At 39.0% G+C, this 25,937-nt stretch overlaps 1 protein-coding gene across 2 annotated transcripts in view; it reads right to left on the bottom strand.

Annotated features, from left to right (window-relative positions):
* Window positions 1–25,937, bottom strand: part of LOC149465861 (protein 4.2-like) — a 64,438-nt gene that overhangs the window by 22,657 nt on the left and 15,844 nt on the right. For both annotated transcript variants that reach the window (XM_089673392.1, XM_089673393.1), the window contains 5 exons: window positions 22,087–22,190; window positions 20,473–20,718; window positions 18,776–19,063; window positions 17,254–17,420; window positions 6,076–6,209 (listed from right to left, as the gene is read on the bottom strand). In XM_089673392.1, coding sequence (XP_089529518.1) covers window positions 6,076–6,209; window positions 17,254–17,420; window positions 18,776–19,063; window positions 20,473–20,718; window positions 22,087–22,190 — 939 coding nt within the window. The remainder of the gene's footprint in view (window positions 1–6,075; window positions 6,210–17,253; window positions 17,421–18,775; window positions 19,064–20,472; window positions 20,719–22,086; window positions 22,191–25,937) is intronic.

Raw genomic sequence — 25,937 nt, 5'->3', positions numbered from 1 at the left:
GACTGTACATTTCAAATATACTTTATGTCTTTAAAAATATAAATCTTCATTTTTGGAATGCATTTACAAATATATGTAAAAATATATGTTAAAATGACTTTTTTATATGTTAAAAAAATCTGAAGAATATTTTTTAAAATTTATATTTTTTAAATATATTCTTCAGGTTTTTTTAACCTATAAAAAAATAATTTTAACATATATTTTTACATATATTTGTAAATGCATTCCAAAAATGTAGATGTGTATTTTTAAAGACATACAGTATATTTGAAATTTATTGTTTTAAATATTTTTCATATATTTTGTAATAAAAACGCATTTCAACATACAGTGTGTGTATGTATGTGTGTATGTACAGTTGCAAGAAAAAGTATGTGAACTCCTTGGGATTACGTGGAGTTTTGCATGAATTGGGCATAAAATGTGCTCTGAACGTCATCTAAGTCACAACAATAGAAGAACACAGTCTGCTGAACATAATACTACACAAACATTAGATGTTGCCATGGTTTATTGCACATAACATGTAAACATTCACAGTGCAGGGAGGAAAAAGTATGTGAACCTTTGGACTTAATAACTGGTTGACCCTCCTTTGGCAGCAATAACCTCAACCAAGCATTTCCTGTAGTTGCAGATCAGACCTGCACAACGATCTGGAGTCATTTTGGACCACTCCTCTTCACAAAACTGTTTCAGTGTAGCAATATTCTTGGGATGTCTGGTGTGAATCGCTCTCTTAAGGTCATGCCACAGCATTTCAATCGGGTTGAGGTCAGGACTCTGACTGGGCCACTCCAGAAGGCGTATTCTGTGCTGTTGCAGCCATTGTTTTGTTGAATTACTTGTATGCTTTGGGTCATTGTCCTGTTGCATCACCCATCCTCTGGGGAGCTTCAGTTGGCGGACAGATGGTTGTACGTTTTCCTGCAAAATGTCTTGATAAACTCTGGAATTCATTTTCCCATCAATGACAACAATCCGTCCAGGCCCTGAGGCAGCAAAGCAGCCCCAAACCATGATGCTCCCTCCGCCATGTTTTACAGTGGGGATGAGGTTTTGATGTTGGTGTGTTGTGCCTTTTTTTCTCCACACATAGTGTTGTGTGTTCTTCCCAAACAACTCAATCTTGGTTTCATCTGTCCACAGTATATTTTGCCAATAGTGCTGTGGAACATCCAGGTGCTCTTTTGCAAACTTCAAACGTGCTGCAGTATTCTTTTTGGACAGCAATGGCTTCCTCCGTGGTGTCCTCCCATGTACTCCATTCTTGTTTAATGTTTTCCTTTTTGTAGATGTGTCCACAAAAATGTTAGCATGTGCCAGAGATTTCTGTAGGTCTTTAGCTGACACTCTGGGATTCTTCTTTACCTCATGCAGCATTCAGCGCTGTGCTCTTGCAGTCATTTTTACAGGACGACCACGCCTAGGGAGAGTAGCAACAGTGCTAAACCTTCTCCATTTGTAGACAGTCTGTCTTACCGTGGACACATGAACATCAAGGCTTTTGGAGCTACTTTTGTAACCCTTTCCAGCTTCATGCAAGTCAACAATTCTTGATCGTAGGTCTTCTGAGAGCTCTTTTCTACGAGGCATGGTTCACATCAGACAGTGCTTCTTGAAACCAGTAAACCCAAAACAGGTGTGTGTTTTTTAAGGGCAGGACAGCTGTCAGCAAGACATCCAATATCATCACACTGATTGGAGTCAAGGTTGGCTCACTCCTGGCTCCAATTAGCTCTGGGAGGAGTCATTAAGCTAGGGCCTCACATACTTTTTCCTCCCTGCACTGTGAATGTTTACATGTTATGTGCAATTAAACCATGGCAACATCTAATGTTTGTGTAGTATTATGTTCAGCAGACTGTGTTCTTCTATTGTTGTGACTTAGATGACGTTCAGAGCACATTTTATGCCCAATTCATGCAAAACTCCACGTAATCCCAAGGGGTTCACATACTTTTTCTTGCAACTGTATGTATATGTATATATGTGTATGTATGTGTGTATGTATGTATATGTATATATATATATATATATATATATATGTGTGTATAGATATGTATATATATGTGTGTATGTATGTGTATATACAGTTGTGGCCAAAATTATTCAACCCCCACTGAAATTGAGTGTTTTGGCCAGTTTGACATTGCTTTTGATCATTCAGTCATCTTGCTTACATTTACATTAAAGAGGCACTTGTAGGTCAGACAAATATAACATAACAGTTATAATGAAATAACCACAAATGTCTTTTCTGTGCTCACAGCATTATCAGTTTTATTCAACCCCCAAGTGACATTCAATCTTAGTACTTAGTACAGCATCCTTTTACAGTTATAACAGCTTTTAAACGTGAAGCATAGCTTGACACAAGTGTCTTGCAGCGATCTACGGGTATCTTCGCCCATTCTTCATGGGCAAAGGCCTCCAGTTCAGTCACATTCTTAGGCTTGCGCACTGCAACTGCTTTCTTTAAGTCCCACCAGAGGTTCTCAATCGGATTTAAGTCTGGTGACTGCGATGGCCACTCCAAAATGTTCCAGCCTTTCCTCTGCAACCATGCTCTAGTGGACTTGGAGGTATGCTTGGGATCATTGTCCTGTTGAAAGGTCCAACGTCTCCCAAGCCTCAGGTGTGTGACGGACTGCATCACGTTTCCATCCAATATCTCCTGGTACTGAAGAGAATTCATGGTACCTTGCACACGCTGAAGCTTCCCTGTACCTGCAGAAGCAAAACAGCCCCAAAGCATGATTGACCCTCCACCATGCTTCACAGTAGGCAAGGTGTTCTTTTCATCATAGGCCTTGTTCTTCCTCCTCCAAACATAGCGTTGATCCATGGGCCCAAACAGTTCTAATTTTGTTTCATCAGTCCACAGAACACTATCCCACAACTTTTGTGGTTTGTCCACATGGCTTTTGGCATACTGCAGTCGACTCTTCTTATTCTTTGGAGACAGCAAGGGGGTACGCCTGGGAGTTCTGGCACGGAGGCCTTCATTACGCAGTGTGCGTCTTATTGTCTGGGCTGAAACTTCTGTACCCACATCTGACAAATCTTTTCTCAGTTCCTCAGCAGTCACACGGGGACTTCTCTCCACTCTACGCTTCAGGTAGCGCACAGCAGTCGAAGTCAGCATCTTCTTTCTGCCACGACCAGGTAGCGTTTCAACAGTGCCCTTTGCCTTGAATTTGCGAATGATGCTTCCTAAGGTGTCTCTTGGTATGTTTAACATCTTTGCAATCTTCTTATAGCCATTGCCCTTCCTGTGAAGAGAAATCACCTCTTCTCTTGTCTTCCTGGACCATTCTCTTGCCTTCACCATGTTTGTAACCACACCAGTAAATGTCTAGAAGGAGCTGAGTATCACAGTCATTTTAAAGCTGCCTAATTGGTGCTTATTATGCTTGATTGCTGCTCGGTGACATCCACAGGTGTTTTCAATACCTGATGGAAAGCACCTGTATGAACCTCTGTTCTTCAGAGTGGTAGTCTTTAAGGGGTTGAATAATTGTGGCAATGAAGAAACCACATAAGAACCATTTACTACTGTATTACATAAACAATTGATGTCATTTTAGTTGCATTTGGGTAGTTACAACGTCCTTGTAGGATTTGATTCTGAATACAATTCCAAATGTACACTATAGTCCCTAAACCCCTTTACAGCATTGGGGGTTGAATAATTTTGGCCACAACTGTATATATATATATATATGTGTGTATGTATGTGTGTGTATATATATATATATATATATGTGTGTGTGTATGTATATACAGTGGGGATCGAAAGTTTGGGCACCCCAGCTAAAAATTTGTATTAATGTACATAAAGAAGCCAAGGAAAGATGGAAAAATCTCCAAAAGGCATCAAATTACAGATTAGACATTCTTATAATATGTCAACAAAAGTTAGATTTTATTTCCATCATTTACACCTTCAAAATAACAGAAAACAAAAAAATGGCGTCTGCAAAAGTTTGGGCCCCCTGCAGAGTTAATATCTTGTACTGCCCCCTTTGGCAAGTATCACAGCTTGTAAACGCTTTTTGTAGCCAGCCAAGAGTCTTTCAATTCTTGTTTGAGGTATCTTTGCCCATTCTTCCTTACAAAAGTCTTCCAGTTCTTTGAGATTTCTGGGCTGTCTGTCACGCACTGCTCTTTTAAGGTCTATCCATAGATTTTCAATTATGTTGAGGTCAGGAGATTGTGAAGGCCATGGCAAAACCTTCAGTTTACGCCTCTTGATGTAATCCCCCGTGGATTTCGAGGTGTGTTTAGGATCAGTATCCATTTGTAGAAGCCATCCTCTCTTTAACTTCAGCTTTTTCACAGATGGCATCAAGTTACCATCCAAAATTTGCTGAAATTTTATTGAATCCATTTTTCCTTCTACTCGTGAGATGTTCCCTGTGCCACTGGCTGCAACACAACCCCAAAGTATGATTGATCCAACCCCATGCTTAACAGTTGGACAGAGGTTCTTTTCATTAAATTCTGTGCCCCTTCTTCTCCAAACGTACCTTTGCTCATTCCGGCCAAAAAGTTCAATTTTAACCTCATCGGTCCACAGAACTTGTTTCCAAAATGCATCAGGCTTGTCTATATGTTCATTTGCAAAGTTCAAACGATGATTTTTGTGGTGAGGACGTAGAAGAGGTTTTCTTCTGATGACTCTTCCATGAAGACCATATTTGTACAAGTATCTCTTTATAGTGGAATAGTGTACCACAACTCCAGTGTCTGCCAGATCTTTCTGGAGGGATCGTGCTGTCAAACGTGGGTTTTGAATTGTTTTTCTCACAATCCTGCGAGCTGTTCTGTCTGATATTTTTCTTGGTCTTCCAGATCTTGCTTTAACTTCCACTGTTCCTGATGACTGCCATTTCTTAATTACATTCCGAACAGAGGATATTGACATCTGAAAACGCTTTGCTATCTTCTTATAGCCTTCTCCAGCTTTGTGAGCGTCAACTATTTTCAGTTTCAGTTTTCTAGACAACTGCTTAGAAGAACCCATGGTGCTGATTGTTGGGGCAAGGTCAGATGAGTCTGGGCATTTAAAACCTTTGAGATTGACATAACCTGGTCTTCCCAGACGATGATTGAGAACAATCCATGACACTGGCAGGTCTCAGCTTGGCAAAGGGGGCAGTGCATGCTATAAATTCTGCAGGGTGCCCAAACTTTTGCAGACGCCATTTTTTTGTTTTCTGTTATTTTGAAAGTGTAAATGATGGAAATAAAATCTAACTTTTGTTGACATATTATAAGAATGTCTAATCTGTAATTTGATGCCTTTTGGAGATTTTTCCATCTTTCCTTGGCTTCTTTATGCACATTAATACAAATTTTTAGCTGGGGTGCCCAAACTTTCGATCCCCACTGTATATATATATGTGTGTGTGTGTGTGTGTGTGTGTGTGTGTGTGTGTGTGTGTATGTATGTATATATATATATATGTGTGTGTGTGTATGTATATGTGTATATATATATATATATATATATGTGTGTGTGTGTATGTATATATATATGTATATATATATATATATTTATTGAAATATAATTTTAAATATATTGAATATGGCTAAAATTTTAGTATTTCAAATATATGTCAATATATTTGGGAAGAGTATTTTTAAAATATATTTGAAATATATTTTTCGTCCATGTGTGTCAGCAAACGAAGTTCACAAATTTCAGACCATTATGAATCAGCAATAGGCAGTTACTGCGTGTCTCCCAACTCACCCACATTCCTATTGGAGGAGGCAGCCCATCATAGTGATAAGCCAATAGGAATGCGGGAGCGGTGAGAGCAGGCAAGCGTAACAAAGAATAAGCGCTACTACAGGTGTGTAGTGTTTTCACTTGATACCTGCTAGCAGCTCTTATTATTTTGTAAGTATTCCCTTAAAGATGTTATTACTGGCCACCCAACCAATTTATAGTTGCCAACTGATTGCCAATGGCAGCTATGATGTGGTTGCCTGCAAGAGGCAAAGGAGCCAAAACAAAGTATAATACTATTAAAATAAGTTACTGTTCTAGTTAGAATGTACCTGTATATCCTGTCCTTATATATTAGACCCTTGCCTGTTGCTCTGATCACAATTTTCTTCAAGGCCTCCTTCAGAGGGTTGGTTAAAGTCAACAATGCAGTGACCGGCTGAAACTCCACAGCGACCTTTGGCATCTGTACAAAGTAAAAATTTTGGGTCAGTTGTCACCATCTTCCCAACTGGATGACTAGGCTTCTCAGTATTAATTAATATCTTCTAATAATCATCCACCCCAGTATAACCTTGGAGCAAATAGGAGTTTATCCTAATCAATTTTCCACATCAGGCTATCTCTCCTAGATGCCTTTTCTCCTGGCAGCGGTATTTTGGCCAAAAAAATGCTTGAAGCTTGTGAACCCGTATGATGCGCTCAGGCACATCAAATGCTTGGATGTTAATTATTTCAAAGGCTAGAATATTAATTTATTCTGGTCATTGAAATTAATTAACGTTCAAGCATTAACACTCATTTACATGCATTTACAGCATCAAAGGGCTTTCCTGCCAAAACACTGCTGCTCCTTGATGCGCTGGCAGTGGTTTTTTTTTTTTTTTGGCCTCTAAACTCCTCTAAGGCTGCATTCACACCTGAGTGTTTTGGACCTCAAAGCTCCAAAACTCTCAGGGAGAAAAAAAATCAATATTACTCTAAGTAGATGGTTCACATCTCCACTTTAAGTCGCCTTAAGCAGAATGCCCTAAAGCTCCAAAAAATTTTTGAGCTACTTTTGTAGCTCAAATTGGTGCAGATTTGCACATTTTTGGCTCATTTTTATTCCCATAGAAAAGAACAGAAATGCGAAATTGGTGCATTTTACTCGATTTTCTGCTCAAATGAAAAAAAGAAAAGAAAAAAGTAATAGTATATGAATAAATAAATGTAAAATAAATCAAATAGAAAAATCATGATAAATAAATAACCTTAAAAAGAAAAATTAAATAAATCAATAATTATAATAATAATAAACACCCAAACAAAAAAATACAATAATCATAATTAAAATAAAGGGTTAAGGTTATGGATTAATTATTATTAATTGATTATTACAAGTATTTATGATTATTTTAATATATTTGTGTATTTATTTTACATTTATTCATTTATTATTATCATTCTTCTTATTATTAATAATAATATCACCCTAACCCTAAAAAAATGAATAAATAGGAAAAAAAAAGAATATAATAAATAAAATACTATAGATAAATAAATAATAAGAAAGAATACATAAAATACAAACCCCAACCCAAGCCCTAACTCTAACCTAACCTTAACTCTAACCCCTTACCCTAACAAAAAACAAAATAATAATAAATGAATAATAATAATAAAAAAACTAACAGCTGATGGAAAAACAAAAAAAACCCAGAAAAACCCAGCAACAAATGATGCAATAGATGATATTTTTCTGTATTGGCTAAAAAAAAAAAAAGCCAAAGCTCAAAAACGGCTATAAACGCAGTAAAATCGCTGTAAATTATGCGTGAAAAACCACTGAAAAATGCTACACTCAGATATGAATGGAGCCTAAATGCCTATGTGTGCATGTACATGCAGGGGTGTTTAGAGGCAGAATAAAAAACATCAGATGTCCATAACAGAAGTATTAAAAATGTCTTTGGTCTTGCCCATGGTAGTAGTCGGCGTCTGACTGACTGTGGGGTGGACAGGTGTCTTTAAAGAGCTCAGACAGGTGCTACTAAGTTAGATTAATGAGTGGAGTAGAGGTGGACTTTTTAAAGGCACAGTAACAGGTCTTTGAGAGCCAGAATTCTTGCTGTTTCTTAGGTGTTCAAATACTTATGTTCAGAAGTGCAAGGCAAATTAATTCTTTAAAAATCATACAATGTGATTTCCTGAATTTTTTTTTAAATTCTGTCTATCAGAGTGGGAATGCACCTACAATGTGAATTTCAGACCAACCATGATTTCTAAGTGGGAGAACTTGCAAAATCGCAAGGTGTTCAAATACTTCTGTTCTTCACTGTAAGTACCTGACCTCACAAATACTCTTTTAACTGAATAGGTATAAATACCTTCAAACAAATTCCAAGCTTTTGTAGAAAGCTCTTGAAGATGTTATCCCTACACAAGGTGGCCAGCTCCGTATTAATGCCCATGGTTTAGAAAGGGATGTCCATCAAGATCATTTAGGTGTGATGGTCAGAAGTCCACACATTTTTGGACATATAGCTTATATATTTTGATACACAGATAAGTGGATGGTTATAGCATGACTATGTTAATTAAAGGGGACTTAAAGGGGACTTCAGGCATACAATCCAGTTATGTGTTCAATAATAAAATATTACATATTTTTAAACAGCTGATGTAATAATGATTTGCACTTAAAATCATCTGTATGGCAGCAATTAGACTAGAAGAGGCAGTACTAGAAGTCTATTAAAAAGTGCAGCGCTCAAAAGATAAAGTTCTAATAAGTCGCATACTATACAAACTAGATAGTAAATACAAATGATTAGATATTCCATAAATATGAAAATCTCTGGTGATAACAGTCCATATAATATCAATATACTGTAAAATGGGGGTGCAGCGCTAAAAAACTCAGTAAAATAAATATATCTCCAATAAATAGTTTATGAATAAATCCTTGAAAAACAGTTCATAAAGAGACTCTTGTGCTTTTGTTATTTCTGGAAGCGGTGTCCGTGCAGTGATATTGTACGTAAGGCGCACTCACCGGACGCGCATTTAAAATGCGCCTTTAATTCAATATTCCAGATGTCATCCAGTGGAGTCAGGAACTAGGTGGTCTACCCTCTAAGGGATGGTAGGTCATCAGACAGGATCCTTAGGGCTTTAAGAATGATCCACATCCACCAGAGTTCCCCTTAAGGGGTTAAACTGGCATTGCTCCCTGGGTGGGAGATTCCCTTTCTGGATACAGGGGTCCATCCTGAGGCAGTGTATCTGAGGGTTAAAGACTCCCCCAGGGGGTTAGAACAAAGGTACGCCCATAGTGTAGTAAGGTTTAATAGACTTAATAAGGCAATTTTATGATAAAATTAAAATGATGCATCAAAAGGTGATTACAATGAGTATGCCCTATGTAAGGGACTGACCGTCCGGTGTTAAAGATAGGCGCCGAAGCTCCACGTTGCTCCGGCGGCGTGACGTCACGGCGTGATATGGCTCCTCCTGACGCGTATCGTGCACACGCACATCTTCAGAGCGGGGTCGCCAACTAAAATTCTTCAGTGTGTCCCACCACCAATCCAAATGCTCTCACCAGAAAGAATTGCTGCACAGATTATAAGCAGCAAACTGGGCTCAATAACCTCCTCCAAGGTTGATAAAACCCTTTTCAGTGGTTCATTTAGGGGAATGACTCTTTGATGATGGCAACAACCAGACTAGTCCCTCAGTGGAAGTAGACAATATGGTAGTGTGACAAGAGCAGCACCACCCAAAGAAAAGAGGTTACTTAAAGATCCACGCGGAGTAATATAGGTTCAATAGTTACAAAGAATACTTTATTTGATCACATAGATCATGGGGAGGTTAAGCATAAGCACGGTGAACATATCAAACAAATAAAATCATTTAAAAGCACTAGGCGTCATAATGATTTCCTTAGAAAAGAGATAGAAAAATACAAAAAAATCTGAAATTTACTAATCAACAAAAGTTCAGAAGGGACCTAGAGGATTGGGAAAAAGGTGAAATATTTGATCTATCTAATAATAGAGGAAGGAGTCGTTCTAAACGGAAGAGATATTTCTCTAGGAATAATAGACAATATTCGTCAATGAGTGAGGATGATGACGAAACTAACGAGATCTGTTAGTTTTTTAGAGGAAAAAACGGAGGGCGAAAATCAGGGTATATTAAAACAGACAAACAAGCAAGTAATTGGGACAAAGGAAGAAAGAAGTGCTATAGTTGCCCTGAAACCACTCAACCAAAATCGAACCAGAAGTCACAAAAGGTAAAAGATAACTTAGAAGAGGGAAGCAACGATCTGAAGGTAATTAATTTATCTAAGTTCGTGTTGAAAAAAAGACATCATGACTTGTTACGTAAAGGCTTGACCTTTTCCCCTACGGATAAAATGGACCTCTTCGAGGTCTATAAAGATCGAAATTTATTTTTGAGAAAGATCCTTCTAAAAATCCCGTATCTATTTAGAGATGAACAGAATCCCTATGGCTTAGACTCAGAAAGGGAACAACAGGCACTAAGTGACCTTCTAAGTCTTTTGGAGGAGACCCCTACTGTGGGTGTGACTGGGGAAAAAGGTGTTTCTAATAAGTGGAAAAGACACACTAGACTAAAAACTTCATCTAGAAGGATGCCTAATATCAGGGAAAATAAATGGCTAAGCACTTTCTTAGACTTGGTACATGAGGACCTTAGTAAAATTAACTGGACAATGAGGGATCCCGATAACCTCACTCAAGGTGAAAGACTAGCACTTAGGGAACTTAAAAACGCTAAAAATATTGTGATTAAAAAGAGCAACAAAGGGGGAAACATAGTACTGCTAGAAAGTGATGAATATGAGAAGGAGGTACTTAGACAGCTGAGGAACCCCAACACATATTGTAAACTCTATACGAATCCCTTTCCTAAATTGGTTGCGGCTCTGAATCAAAAAGTGGAGTTGGCACGTGAAGCAAACCTTCTAACCAAACAGGAAGGTGATATGTTGAAAGTAGATGTTTACCATATTCCCACCTTTTATGTAATCCCAAAAATACATAAAAACCCTACCCAACCACCGGGACGCCCTATAGTATCTGCTATTAAAGGCCCGCTGGAATTAATTGGTAGGTTTGTTGATGATCTTATTAAGGACTTGGTCCTTAAACTGAGATCTTATGTAAGAGATACGGGAGATGTGGTGAAAAAAATTGTAAACTTTAAAGTACCTGAGGGGGCACTTTTGGTGGGCATAGATGTGGAATCACTGTATACCTCTATTCCACATATCTGGGGTCTGAGAGCTGTGGCTTTCTTCCTGGAGATATATTTTCCTGAAATGGAAGCTCAGAATGAATTCATTCTGGACCTTCTGGAATTAATGCTGACCCATAATTGTTTTCAGTTCCTGGGTTCCTTCTATCAGCAAATATGTGGTACCTCCATGGGAGCACCTTGGGCCCCTGCATTTGCATGTCTGCATTTAGGCCTATGGGAAGAAGATTTGGTATATCCATCTACTCCCTTTAAGCAACATGCGGTGAAATGGCTGCGGTACATTGATGATGTCCTCATGGTGTGGGATAGAGGTATCGACCAGTTGGAAAATTTTATGGGATTCTTAAATGAGAACGATAGAAATATCAGACTAACTTATACAGTAGATAGAGAGGTAATATCCTTTCTGGATCTATCAATTTCAATATATGAAAATAGACTAGTCACTAAAACATTTAGAAAGGAAACAGCGGCTAATACACTCCTGCATGCTAGTAGCTATCACCCAAGGAGTTTAAAACAGGGTATACCTATTGGTCAGTTTCAGAGAATAAAAAGGAACTGTACAGAAGAAGCTCAATATAGAAATGAATCTATTCAGCTCTATAAGAGATTTAGGGAAAGGGGGTATTCACATAGAACCCTAAGGAGAGCCAAAAGAAGAGCCTCAGGTAGAACGAGAGAGGAATTAATAAATAAGTCAAAATCAAAAATAGAGGCGGACCCCGTAAACCAACCCGTAAGATTCATAACTAAATTTGGACAACAATGGAGTGAAGTTAGGAAGGCCCTTGACTCTCATTGGCATCTATTAACACAAAATCCACAGATAGCAAGAATTGTAGAGGAGAGTCCCCAAATGGTAGCAAAAAGAGCTCAGAATTTAAATGATATACTAGTACGGTCAGAGTTTCAGAGGACTCCACAAACAAATTGGTTAACTAGGAAGACACGCCTGCGGGGTATGTTCCCCTTTGGCCACTGTCAAATTTGCCCATTTGTGCATAAGACCAACCAGTTTTCTAACAAGGATAATTCTCAGGTGTTTCAGATACGTAGCTTTATTAATTGCTCTAGTAATAGAGTAATATACATGATAGAATGTCCATGTAAGAAGATATATATAGGAAAAACGAAAAGGAACCTTAGAACCAGGATTGGTGAACACCTGAGAGACATTAGGAATGAAAATAGAAATGGAGGCAAGTGGGAGAAAGAGAACCCCCTGGCGCAACATTTTAAAGAAGTACACGGGGGAAGGACAGAAGGCTTAAAAGTCAAAGGGATCTTCCTGCTGAATATTTCAGCTAGACGAGGTGACTTTGACAAAGTCCTTCTCCAAAAAGAGAAATTTTGGATCTATACTCTGGGTGCACTTGCCCCATACGGACTAAACACAGAACTTAATTTCAAAGTCTTCCTGAATTAAGTTTTTCTGTATTTATATCTTTTTTGTGTTATATTGCCCATATGGCTATCTCTGAACTAAGGGAATATAGATTTCCCTGGGTAAAATATAACTTGGGTATGACGGCCCTGAGGGGACTAAATAGAGAACTCAACCCGAGATGGGTTTCTCCTTACCTCGGATTGAGTTTCTATAATAATTAAAATAGTATTAAAACTAAGATTCCTTGATTGACTTTGATGGTCCCTGTACCCCCTCCCTCCTGGTTGCTAAAATCATATTTATCTTCTCCTTTCCTCTATTCTATTTAAGGATATGTTGTTTATTTAAATACGGCCTTCCTCGATTTGCCAGCAGTCAATATATGTCTTTTTAAACTCACTTTGGATTTTTTAATGTAGTGATATCTTTTCAACACAAGAGGGTGACATGGAGATTGTTCTTGGTATGCAAGTGGTGCACTATATAAGGCAATGGAATGAAGTCCCCTCCCAGTTCTGACGAAGTCCGCGGTGATTGGCGGACGAAACGCGTCAACACAATGACGGCACTACGCTCGGTGTCTTCATAGGGTGCGGTGCGCACGAGGAGGAAAGGAGCGGCGTTGTTATAGCTCCATGCTAGGAAGGCACGTGGCTCTGGAAAACTACCATAAGGCTACTATTACAGCAGTCCGCATATGGCAACTTTAAATAGGAGCATACCTTCCACCGGTGGCAAGTTATCTTTGGCTATTTTGCTTAGTTAGCGGCAGTTGCTGTTTAGACTCATAGAGCCTACATGGAGCTGATAGGGAACGCTATAGGTGCTTAGTACTCCTGTTTTTTCAGGGAATTTTTTGGAAATCCTCTTTGGAGGAAGGTATATACTTTTTGTCACACCTGTGCTGTATGCTGTGATATAGCTATATCCTTAAGGAACCGCTTTACTAATCTCAGTTTGAGCAATTTTTGGAAACCCTTCATTGGGTATATAGACTCAGGTATAAAGTGCCTGCTACATATATAATACTCTCTTTGAAATTAATGTATTGAGACCACCTGGCTTCCCACCTATATATGCACTATAGAACAAGCATTAAGGACCTGATCTTATTTCAAGTTGACGTGAGTCCTCTTGATCTTCACTGATGGTAATATATACCTTTATTTTGTCATTTCTTACTATTCAGGGTTTTGCTTGATGTTTATGATCTATTTAACTTTATATATATCTTTAGAATCACCTGTTACTGTGGACTTTGTTTCACTTGGGGTGGTTACCCAGGAAGTCTCTACATTTATCTTGCTGGTATGACAGCTAAGTTACTGAGAAGGTAAAGATAAGTACTAATCTATCTCTGCATGGGGCAGCTATGGTGTGATTTATGTGCTAGTTAAGCTTTTCTATCATTATATATTTTTGTGTTCCAGTTTCCATTTACCAGGGAGCTATTCTACTCATCCTGGCTTATATCAAGAATACGTCTGAAGAATTTATGGCGAATCTAAATACAAGTTTGAACTATATGGAAATTTAGGATCATAGAGCTACATAATATACCATTGCCTTATATGGTTCCCTATGTGCAAAAATCACCCAGATATGAGGACGCCTAGTGCTTTTAAATGATTTTATTTGTTTGATATGTTCACTGTGCTTATGCTTAACCTCCCCATGATCTATTGATCAAATAAAGTATTCTTTGTAACTATTGAACCTATATTACTCCGCGTGGATCTTTAAGTAACCTCTTTTCTTTGGGTGGTGCTGCTCTTGTCACACTACCATATTGTCTACTATGCATTTTTCGGTTTATGAATCCACACTTTTATGATAAGTGAGTCGGAGATAGTATTATGACACAAATTACTTGTGCTATTACAGGTGGCTTTTTTCTATTCTATTTTTGTAACCTCAGTGGAAGTAGCAGATGGATGGCGAGACTAGAATAGGAACAAGCGCTCCCCATAAATCAAAATAATGTACATAGTGTAGTATATTATAAAAGAGATGTGAAATAAATGTGACCTTATGAAAAATGTGTCTATACAAATCTCCACAATGTGCACCACCACCAGTCCAATGTACTCACTGTACATCATGAGAACAGCAAATGGGCTGGATGCTGGTGCATGACATCATTTATGGTCGGTGCTATATCAAGAAAACTTTTCCTTGAAGAGGTGAATTGCGGAGATCTGGTGATTGCTATTGTGCCCATTTACTGTATTGATATTATATGAACTGTTATCACTAGAGATTTTCATATTTATGGACTATTTAGTCATTTGTATTTACTATTTAGTTTGTATATTAAGACACGTATTATAACTTTTTTGAGCACTGCACTTTTTAATCTATATCTTTACAAAGGTTTGGGCGTAGTCACCTTTTAGTGCCAGCAGTTGTTTTATTTGAGTATTAGATGTCTGTTAGTGGACTCGTTATAGAGGTATTCAGTTTAAGGTCATCACAGAGGACAAGGGGGAACTCTACATCTGGAGGAAAAGAAATTTAATCTTCAAATACGGAAAGGCTTCTTCACAGTAAGAGCTTTGAAAATGTGGTTCAGACTCCCTCAAGAGCTAGTTCTGGTCAGCTTAGTAGATTGTTTTACAAAAGGCCTGGATTCTTTCTGTACACAATATAACTGGATACTAATATTTATAGGCAAAGTTGATCCAGTGAATATCCAATTGCCTCTTGGGGGATCAGGAAGGATGTTTTTCCCCTGCAGGAGCAAAGTGGATTGGAATTTTTTTCTCTTTTAATGGTTGAACTAGATGGACGCATGTCTTTTTTTTTTTTTTCAATTGGACTAAGTAACTAAGTTGTATTGCACATGAGATGGCAAGAAACATTCCAACAGGATGAGAGAGCAGAGTGAGCACAGAAAAAGCTCATAACCCATATGGAAGAAAAATATATTTGAAATATATTTTAAAAATATTCTTCCCAAATATATTGCCATATATTTGAAATACTACAATTTTGGCCATATTCAATATATTTCAAAATATATTTCAATAAATATATATACTGTAGGTTGAAATGCATTTTTACTACAAAATATATGAAAAATATTTTTAAAAATACATTTCAAATATACTGTATGTCTTTGAAAATACAAATCTACATTTGTTGAATGCATTTACAAATATATGTAAAAATATATCTTAAAATTAATTTTTTATAGGTTAAAAAAAACCTGAAGAATATATTTAAAAATATATATTTTAAAAAATATTCTTCAGATTTTTTTTAACCTGTAAGATATACAGGTACAAGATATAATATACAGCCACAATTGTAGTATTTCAAATATATGTCAATATATTTGGGTAGAATTTTTTAAAAATATATTTTAAAATATATTTTTCTTCCATGTGGGAAGCACTGCTCTCACATCGTCCATTTACCGGCTGTGGCAAGAAAGTGACCAGACTGTATTGCTTGTCTGCAGGAAAGAAAAGTCAGGTCACCAGTCTCTGCTCTCCTACATTGTTCTGTAAATTTCAGGACTGAAAGGGCAAAAATGTAATTCCTTTTTGCAATTAAAGTAGCCCAGAAATTGAAGTCACAGCTACACATCTAATGGCAGGGCCAGGACAAGGGATGGGTGGGAGGGGGCGGCTGCCCTGGGTGCAATGATTTATTATAGGGATGGAGGTGCCTTTCTTCTGTTACAAGGCTGAGTAGTGACAACGGCAGTGATTTTGACAAGTGAGTGACTGCTGGGCGTGGGATCCTCTAAGCTTGCACATCATGAATGGAGGAGGGGGGTGGGACAGGGGGCATAGTTTGTCATCCAGGCCCTGGGCGTTGGATAATCTTGTTCAGGTACTGTCTAACGGTTTACATAAACTTAAGCTTTGCAAGTACAGAGCACCTACAGATTTCAGATTTGCCTATCACTGCTGCAAAGTGTTGATATGAGAACCCTGAATGACTGCCATAGTTTCTTACTCTTTACACATCACTACTGATGTATGCACTTATGTATGTCTTATTAAACAAGCATGTGTCACCCCTGTGACCACCTCTGCATCTTGTATGCAGTCCTGGCCATTCTAGTAGAAAGCATATTTTGCTGGAAATTGCAGCAAGTGGATTTTTTGGATGAAGTCACAGCACTAAAATGCTTTTTAAATATTTTAAAATTACAATATGTCTGTACAAATCCTGTATAATCTACCAACACCTCTATCTTTATCACCACTTAATTAATATCCAGTCAGCTAGATCCTTGTGCATCAAAGTTGATAGAAAAACTAATGGAGAAACTTAAAGAATAAAAAGAGCAAATAAACTATCCTTTGGGAGTATTGGACTTTATTTTTGCCGACAAAACACTATACAGGGTGGTAAATAATGTTTTTTTCTGGACAAAATCAATTATCACTGAACACACTGGAAAATTTATGAATATTTTTTCATCACTGTTTTCTTTCTATATTGGAGCACTGTACTTTTATTTGGGACTTTTTGGACTTTCATATATATATTTTTCGAATTCTGTATGATCTTTTTTGCATTGTGTTTTATTATGATAATTTTGATGTTTTTTTCTTTGAGCAGCGCATTTATTGATTGTTTTTTATTATTCCTTTGACACTAGTTTTGACATCTACTGATTTTTTTTTTTTTTTTACGTTTGTAAATTCTGGATAACTGTAATTTTGTAATGGTATATACATGATATTCGCATTTGAAGATGAGATCATATTCATTGCTATTCATATTATCAATCTTTAATAAAAAAAAATAATTGAAACAAAAAATCTAATGGAGATTGGACAGTTGCATTGCATTGCATAATACTTGCAACATAGTTCTCTACTACCTGTATCATTAGGGTTGGTTTGCACACAGCCACATCTTGTTCTGCCAAGGCAAAGCTGTTGGTTTGGCCCTTTGGTTCCTTTAATAGAGCAGTCACTCTTAGCAGGTTATTGTCCAGCAGAACCTTCTCATACAGCAAAGGATTAACCTTGCCAGAGACACTTCTCTCTGCAATGGATCAGAAAGGTCAGTTAGGGTCTTTAGTAATAGTGTAATACAGTATTTGTGTATAAGGTATGATGGTGCTTGGCGTTCAAAATACTTTGGAGGTGCTCAAACAGCTTACTTAACTATCCTTAAGCTGGCCATACATAGATCAAAATTCAGCTGGTTGAGCAGGGACTGACGAAATTTCAGTCAGTCTGTGGCCACCAAACTCGACAGAAGTCTGGCAAAGGAACATGTTGGAAAATTTGTCTTGATCAGCAGCTGCTGCCCCTGATCAGTGTATTCTGACATCAGTGGGTGCCCGGGTGGGGGGAGTGGTGGATTCCCTATTCACCCCATTTGGCTGAAAGACATCCACACAATGAGGTGGATGGAGGAATCTCCATCTGGACATTGTATTCTGAGTACACTGAGCAGGGGCTGCAGCTGATTGGCTGTAGCTGCTGATTGAAAAAAAAATATTCCCAGTGTATGGCCAGCTTAAAGCGGAGTTCCACTCACTCAGTAAAAAAATAAAAGTCAGCAGCTACAAAAACTGTAGCTTCTGACTTTTAAAAAACAGCCACTCACCTGTCCCACGATCCCGCATTGCCCGTGCCGCAGCCCGTTTCACCGGCCATCCTGTATTTCAGGCGTCGGCATCTTTAGTGTGGGCACCCGGCTGTGACAACTTGCGGCTTCACAGCCAGGTGCCCACTGCGCATGCGTAAGTAGCGCTGCGCTTCCTGAATGGCCCCATCGTCTTTTGGGACCTGTTACGTGTCCCACAAGACTTCGGGGAGGGAGGGTAGGAGCAGGGGCGGACTGACAACTCATGCGGCCCCCGGGCAATAGGGGATCATGGGGCCCCTGTGTCCTCTCCCAAACTCAAACCACACCCAAAAAAGCCTATGAAAGGTATCAGGGGCATCTCATGGGGCCCCTTACTGATCCCGGGCCCTCGGACAGTGCCCAAGTTTCTGAATGGTCAGTCCGCCCCTGGGTAGGAGAACAAATTCCGCTTCCGATCGCCTAGGCAATTGCAGTGGGAGCGGGGGACCAATCTTTAAAGCGGAACTTCCCCTTTTGGGTGAAACTCTGCTTTAAGTATGCTGCCAATCTGCTGGACTGGGGAAGCAAAGTGACATGCCTGGTACTAATGGGTTTGGGTTACTATGTGACTCTTTTCTACGCAGGTGACAGGTATCGTGATTGGCTGCATGGGTGCCAACCCTGCCACATGAGGGGGGTCCTTAGCAGTGTGTAATCTCAAAGTCTGAGGGCTGATTTTGCAGGAAGGAACCCCCATCCAGGTCCTCTTTGATTATCTGTTCTGTTCCACATACTCTATGGTTTTATTCACAAAAACGAATTACCTTCTCCTGAATTAAGATGGAAATAAAACTTCTCACTCCAGAACTGAGTTCCAGTTATGCCATAGTCATGTACAGGCTGGGCACCAATAACCAGCTCTAGGTCCTTCTCCTCTTCACTCACATTGGTCACTGTCACACTGACATTAACTTCATGCCCATACAGTTGGCCATTCTGGGGTATAATGGATACTACGAAGGGGGATAGGGTCATAGGGTCCTCACTACTGTGCTCGGTTTGCAGCATCAGCTGTTTGGCTCTCTGAAAAGTTTCATATTCTTCCTGACAGCCTGTTTGGGAAAAAATAAGCAAAATAATTATGATTAGGTATGACATTTTACAATATTTGGGTTACAGGACAGCAGTCCATAAAATGACCAATACACATTTATAGTATTTGGAGAGACATACTTGATGTTACCTTTTTATTGTAGGCAGTAGCATTGAAGGTGACAATGTATAGATTGGTTTCTCTCAGTTACATACTGTTGACAAGAATTGTTTTGCTTGTAATGGACTGTATGTTGTCTAAGTTATTGAATCCTGCTACAAGCTGAAAGTGAACATGTGCCCAGATCATGCATACTAACATACTGTATATACATGTTCTGAACAAGCAGTAAAAGCACTTTAAAACAAGTCCTCATTCATCTCTGTTGCTATAAGCATTGTGGAGATATTACTTTTTAGGGCCAGTTCACGCCAAAACTCGTTGAACAGCTTTGCCCATCGCATAGACTAGCCAAAACTTATGTCTAGTGTGCTCATTTGACGCCACCAATTTGAAGTGGTCTGCACTGAAAAAGGGTAGGACATGCACCGAAGGACAGTGGATTTGCGGGCACCAAATCACATGGTATCACAGAGTGTTTTTTAAAAGTAGTGCATGCATTGGCTCCTGCTGCTGTTAGTCAAAACCAGATGCAGAGAGCAGGGGGTGGGACCGAGATGGACTTTGTGCCTGATTAGACAGGAGCAGCTCAGCTCAGGAGCAAGCCCGCATGACTGACCACCATAGGAGGTAGCTTCCTATGGTGGGCACTCAGCAGGGGGGAGGAGCCAGGAGCACCGGCAGGGGACCTGAGAAGAGGAGGATCGGAACTGTTCTGTGCAAAACCACTGCACAGAGCAGGTAAGTATAGCATGTTTGTTATATTAATTTAAAAAAAAGGGAAGCTTTACAACCACTCTAATGCATCGAACGCATTAAAGTAAAAGCCTTCTAGATTTACAACCACTTTAACGCATTAAGGTAAAACACACCCCATTAACTGTTCACCCCCCCCCCCATTCCTAAAAACTCACTTGACTCCTCTACTGATCCAGAGCTGTCCTGTCTGCAGCAGTGCCCCCTCTTCTTAGTCTCAGAGAGACTCTGAGAACAGCGGGGGCCATAGGTTCTGGCAGTCAAATCCAGTGAAGAGGGAGAGGGTGGCGTGGTCAAACTGCCTGGCTTGGAAGTCGGAAGCAAGTCCGCCTGGGTGCCCCCTCAGCACACAGCTTGCTGTGGGGACATTCAAAAAAGTGGGCAATGCCAGTGGGGGACTCCAGAAGAAGAGGTAAAGGCACACTCTTTGCAATGCCATTGCACAGAGCAGGTACATGTAACAAGTTCCCTTTACAATCACTTTAAATGCATTTCTATGATATTTCTAGGATATCTCAGCCTACTATTCAATGTTCAAGGGTATTTCATTACCCTTTGGGTGCTTGTATTCATGGGTGATATCATCTTCAAGGTTGCATCCCACACTCTTTGTGCTCATTCCATCCCCCACTTGTCTTGTGCTGCTGAAAACCTTCTTGAAAAATCCATCTGTATTTCGTACCCAATTCACAGTCTCTGTGACCACCTTGGAATAGATGAGGTTTGTATCATAATTTAAGTCCACAATGCCTTCCTTGATGGCTCTCACCGGAGCTGGTCCATTACAATAAAGGGCTCCTAGAATCAAGAGTTTCATTAGACAATGGGACTTTTAAAACAAGCTTTACTTAAAGTGTTACTAAATCCAGGACCCTGGATTCACTATATCTGGTCTCCCACAGTACACACAACATGGAAATGCAATTATTTTTGTAACAATAAACTGCTAAATACCTTTTCTCATCAGCAGTATATAGCAGTCTTGTGACTTCTATCAGTGCCCAGCTGAGCACTAGTTAAAGCTTGTAGGAGGAGTTTTCATTCTCCTCTGCTTGTCCTATAAGTCTGCATAACCCCTGACCCTCTGTCTGGTCAGTGCCGATTGGCCCTGTGCTAATCACATCCACTCCCTCTAGCACCACACACCAAACTGAGCATGTGCAGCTTGCCCACAAGGATCTGTTCTATTGGCAGATGGATTGGGGACAGTAGAAGGGAAGGATCAGAGAAGACAGGATCAAACATCCTTTTTACACAATGCAGAGTATTAACCCCTTAGGTTCCACAGTGAGTATAGCAAGCATGCTTTACTGCATATACAGACTAATTTTACTGTTGTGGGTTTTGTAACACTTTAGGACCTTATTTTCAATAAACAACCTCTCCTATAATTTCTAAAATTAATATAATCTTCTCTTGGCCACCCTGACCTCTCATACTGTATGTGGCACCAACAACTATGCAGGCTTAAAGTGTAAATCCAGTCAAAATATTATGATTTTCTCTGGCAACAGTCAGTCAGGTAATATTTTTCCACACTTTGAGACAATTAGGTACCACATTTTGTGTCTCTTTGAAACGATGTAAAGGGAAATCTCAAATACAATGATATAAACAGCAATAAACATGAAAACAGTTCCAACCTTACCCATGCCAAAAACATAAGAACTTAAAAAAGCTGCAATAAAACGTTGTTAGAGGTTCTAAACCTTCTATGACATATACAGTGTAGAAAGCTTTGAAATATTAAAGGAAAAATCCCTACAAATAATTATCATTATTTATGACAGTTGAGGAAACCATTGGGGAAGCAGCCTGGAAAATGAATAGGAACCAGGGGCGGACTGACCATTTGGGAACCTGGGCACTGCCCAAGGGCCTGGGGTCAGTAGGGGGCCCCATGAGATGCCCCTGGTACCTTTCATAGGCTTTTTTGGGTGTGATTTAAGTGTGGGCGAGGACACAGGGGCCCCATGATCCCCTATTGCCTGGGGGCCCCATGAGTTGTCAGTCCGCCCCTGATAGGAACTTGACACTCATTTCAGGGAAATATATATATATATATATATATATATATATATATATATATATTTACAGTATCTTATCTTTCATCATTTAGTTTATGTTTCACTATCACTTAAGAGGCCTGAAGAATTGTCAGGTTACCATTGTATTTCAACTGTGCAGTGGCATCTAGGACCTGCCAGCCACCAAACCCCTTATAGAGATCATTTCTTTCCATCCAGCACTCATTCCATACATGGAAGTGCCTGCAATAAAACAATATTCAGTAAGATATAGGAAATAGTTTATCAGAATCAAGTTTGAACAGTTATATGGGACATCACTCATTTATATATAAATATTTAAATCTGAATTCCAAGTTTTTGTTCTTTTTTTTAGTCCAGCTTGGACCAGTGAAAGTATGCATATTCCATACCTGTCCAATCCCTGTGGACACAGTCTCCGCTACTACAGTGATCCTAGTTGTCTTCCAGGTCCTGTGTTGAGCGGCTGGGGTCACTCGCTGGGCACGGGCACCATTAAGAGAATGACTTGCATTTTTCTCAGTGAATACAAAGCATTCTCTGATTGGACAAGGTGGAAAAGCAGGTAGTTCAAGCAAAGAACACCTTGTTTTCACTGAGAAATATACAAGGCAATCTTGCACCCTTGCTAAGCCAGTGAACCGCCTAATTATCAGGACCAGAAACTCCTGATTCACCTGACTGACTAGCTTCTGATTTGCTAGCACAGTGATCAGTCACTGTGAAGCCCGCCCCTGTTTTTTCTCTCTCTGGATGGAGGAGATATATTGCATCTCTCTCCTTGCAGAGAGGAAAAAAAATAACAGTGTGTTAAAAAAATCCAATAATAATAATAATATTAAAAGATAAAATAAAAACAAAGTTTTAGGTCAGTGCCAGAGTTAGTGTTTGGGTCAAGGTCAGAGTCAGAAATTATTTTAGGCAAGATTATTATTATTTTTTTTATTGTTATTTTTATTTATTTTATTATTATTTTTAATTAAAAAGGGCACTAGTGTTTCTGAGCTGCACTACGGGTACAAACAGCAACTAACATACACATATGTGGCATTGCTGCAATCTTCAGTAGCAGGAGGATTTTTTGGCTTGTTCTTTGGTGGTAGGTTATGGTAGTAACAAGAAATATACAGCTATATTTAAAAAATGATTTTTCTTTTTACTATTTTGGACCAGTTTTCCTTTGATAATAAACAAAAATCTGGAGATATCCATTATCATTTACCACCAAATGAAAGCCCAGTTTTTCCTGAAAAAAAAAAAAAAAACAGGTATAATTCACCTGGATGCACAAAGTAGTTTTGATGATATTTATGGTTTGACTAACACATGTTTCAGAATTGTGCTTAGGCACAAATTCCCAAATCCCATTAATTAGCTTTGGATAAATTAAGGATAAGAAAGGAATTCGTGATAAAACCTTTTGATAGGAGAGGTAATGTTGTAGTAATGTCCTGTGATCAATATAGTGCCATGTGCCAGCAGATTCTGCAAAATATGAAATGGTATAAAAAGGTTTCCCAACATCAAGTGGATAAGGCAAAAATAACTTACTATAATATTATCAATGATGCCCTGCAGAAAAATGTCATTCCTAAGAGTACTTGGGAATTCATGAATACTGAATGGACACGTCTCCCTACCTTTTATGCCCTTCCAAAAGTGCATAAAAATTAAAATAAACCCCCAGGTAGGCCCATCATTTCTGGATGTGGTGGGCTTACAGAAAATGCAAGTATCTTGGTAGACATACATTTAAGACACATGTTACTAGTTTGCCATCATACACTAAGGATACGATTAATTTATTATAAATAATCAAAGATATGCAGGTCCCTGCCAATATCTTACTAGTGGCAGGGACCAGATGGAATTCAATACTTTTGTCTTTGAAATTCTTTGATACATTCTCAACAATAACTACTTTACTTTTGACGGTTCCCACTTCCTCCAGGTGCAGGGCGTAGCCATGTGGACTTGTTGTGCCCCATCCTACGCCTATCTGTACCTGGGCGGTGGGAATGCCAGATATTTGGGGATGAGTCTCTCTCAATGTACCTGTGCCATGGTTTGTCATGGCACAGGTACATTGATGACATACTCATCCTCTGGGATGGCACCAAAGAACTTTTGGATGCCTTCATTACGCATCTGGGACCTATTTACTTCAACCTGTCTTTCACAATGATGTGTAATCCTAAATGCATCTCTTTTTTAGATGTGGAGATCTTTATACGGGAAGATTATACTTTAGGGTCTACTCTATACTGTAAAGCCACAGCTGGCAACACCATCTTAAGAGCCAATAGTGGCCATCCATATAATTTAATTAGATCTATACCATATAGCCAATACTTACGCCTTAAACGAGAGGCAGATGCATTAAGAATTAGATTGTTAGCTTGTGGATACTCAAACAAAATGTTGAAAAAAGCATACTATCGAATAAATTTACAGTCACGTACGGACCTGATTTTTCAGACGTTCCAAATACAATAACAACCACTAAATGAATTATGTGGTATAACAAACAACAGCAACAAATCCGTCATATCATCAATAAATACTAGTATCTATTAAAAGCTGATCCTGTTGTAGCTATGTGCATGAAGGACAAAACTGAGATTACTTATCACAGGAATAGGTCAATTAGAGATACCTTAGTACACAGTCATTTTACCAGATCAGGAGTGGCAGATCCATATCACCATAGGGGTACCTTCATTTGTGGTGGCTGTGCATACTGTTAATATATCTCCCAAGGCAGAAAATATGTTCTGCCGAATGGGGAGATGCATGAAGCACGACACTATGCTAACTGCCAAATGGCAGGTGTTGTTTATATGATGGTATGCAGTTGTGGCAGCTTCTTTATTGGTAAAATGCAAATTTTGGAAAATAATTTCTGACCATGTTTCAGCCATCCAAATGAGAGATATCTCATCCCCTATAGGTAGACATAGTACCTGGTACCACTCTAAGAATCCACAATGTGTTAGGTTCTTTGCTCTTGAAAGAGTTCACTTAGACCCTAGGGGTGGTGATTGGGACCGTCATATCTTTCAAAAAGAAGCAAGATGGATACACAAGCTGGCGGCAACACAGCCTCCGAGTTTGAATGACTCACTGAGTTTTAAACTATTTTTGCCCTGATTTATTATTCAATTTTCTTTTCTCTCTTTTTTTCCAGCCATCATATAGATTTATATTGAAATTAGCTATATTTGGTACTTTTGTATAATTTTGTATGTACTTCAAAACGTTGTACTTTATTATTATATTTTTTGATGGATTATAATTTTGGTTATGTATATTTACTGTATGTGTAATTTACATGTTTGTGGTTATCGAAATAGTGAACTGTAAAAGTTAGCTGGTGATCGAAAACTGACTGAGGAGGACGTCTGGAATCGTGAACGCTTGTTTTTTTTATAACACTGTAATCTGGATATATGTATAGATATTGAATCTGGATAGTTCTTATTTTTTTTGTTTGCTAATCCCTTTGTTTGGTATTGATGGTGCAGATTCGTGTCCAGTATTTGGTCCTTCTGTATGGTATTCTTAAAGATGGCCGTGATCACACGACGTCTGGCATCATGGCACATAACGCACTGAAGTCGGGTGCAGGGGCGGACTGACAACTCATGGGGCCCCCGGGCAATAGGGGATCATGGGGCCCCTGTGTCCTTGCCCAAACTCAAAAAAGCCTATGAAAAAGGTACCAGGGGCATCTTATGGGGCCCCCTACTGACCCCGGGCCCTCGGGCAGTGCCCGAGTTTCCAAATGGTCAGTCCGCCCCTGGTCGGGTGTCATGATATCATGTACGTACCTCTATGACTTGGCTGCGCATGCGTTGTATGGTGGAAATGCCGGCAATTTGGCGGCTTAGTCCGCTATTTAAGACATGTGAACTGAGGCATTATTTCAATAACTATATTTCTTGAGAGGACTGTGAGAACTGTTATCAC

Source organism: Staurois parvus, unplaced genomic scaffold (assembly GCF_062004578.1).
Source record: "Staurois parvus isolate SC_StPar_1 unplaced genomic scaffold, SC_StPar_1.0 ptg000137l, whole genome shotgun sequence".
In the NCBI taxonomy this organism is placed as follows: Eukaryota; Metazoa; Chordata; class Amphibia; order Anura; family Ranidae; genus Staurois; species Staurois parvus.
This window is presented reverse-complemented; position numbering and strand designations above follow the sequence as displayed.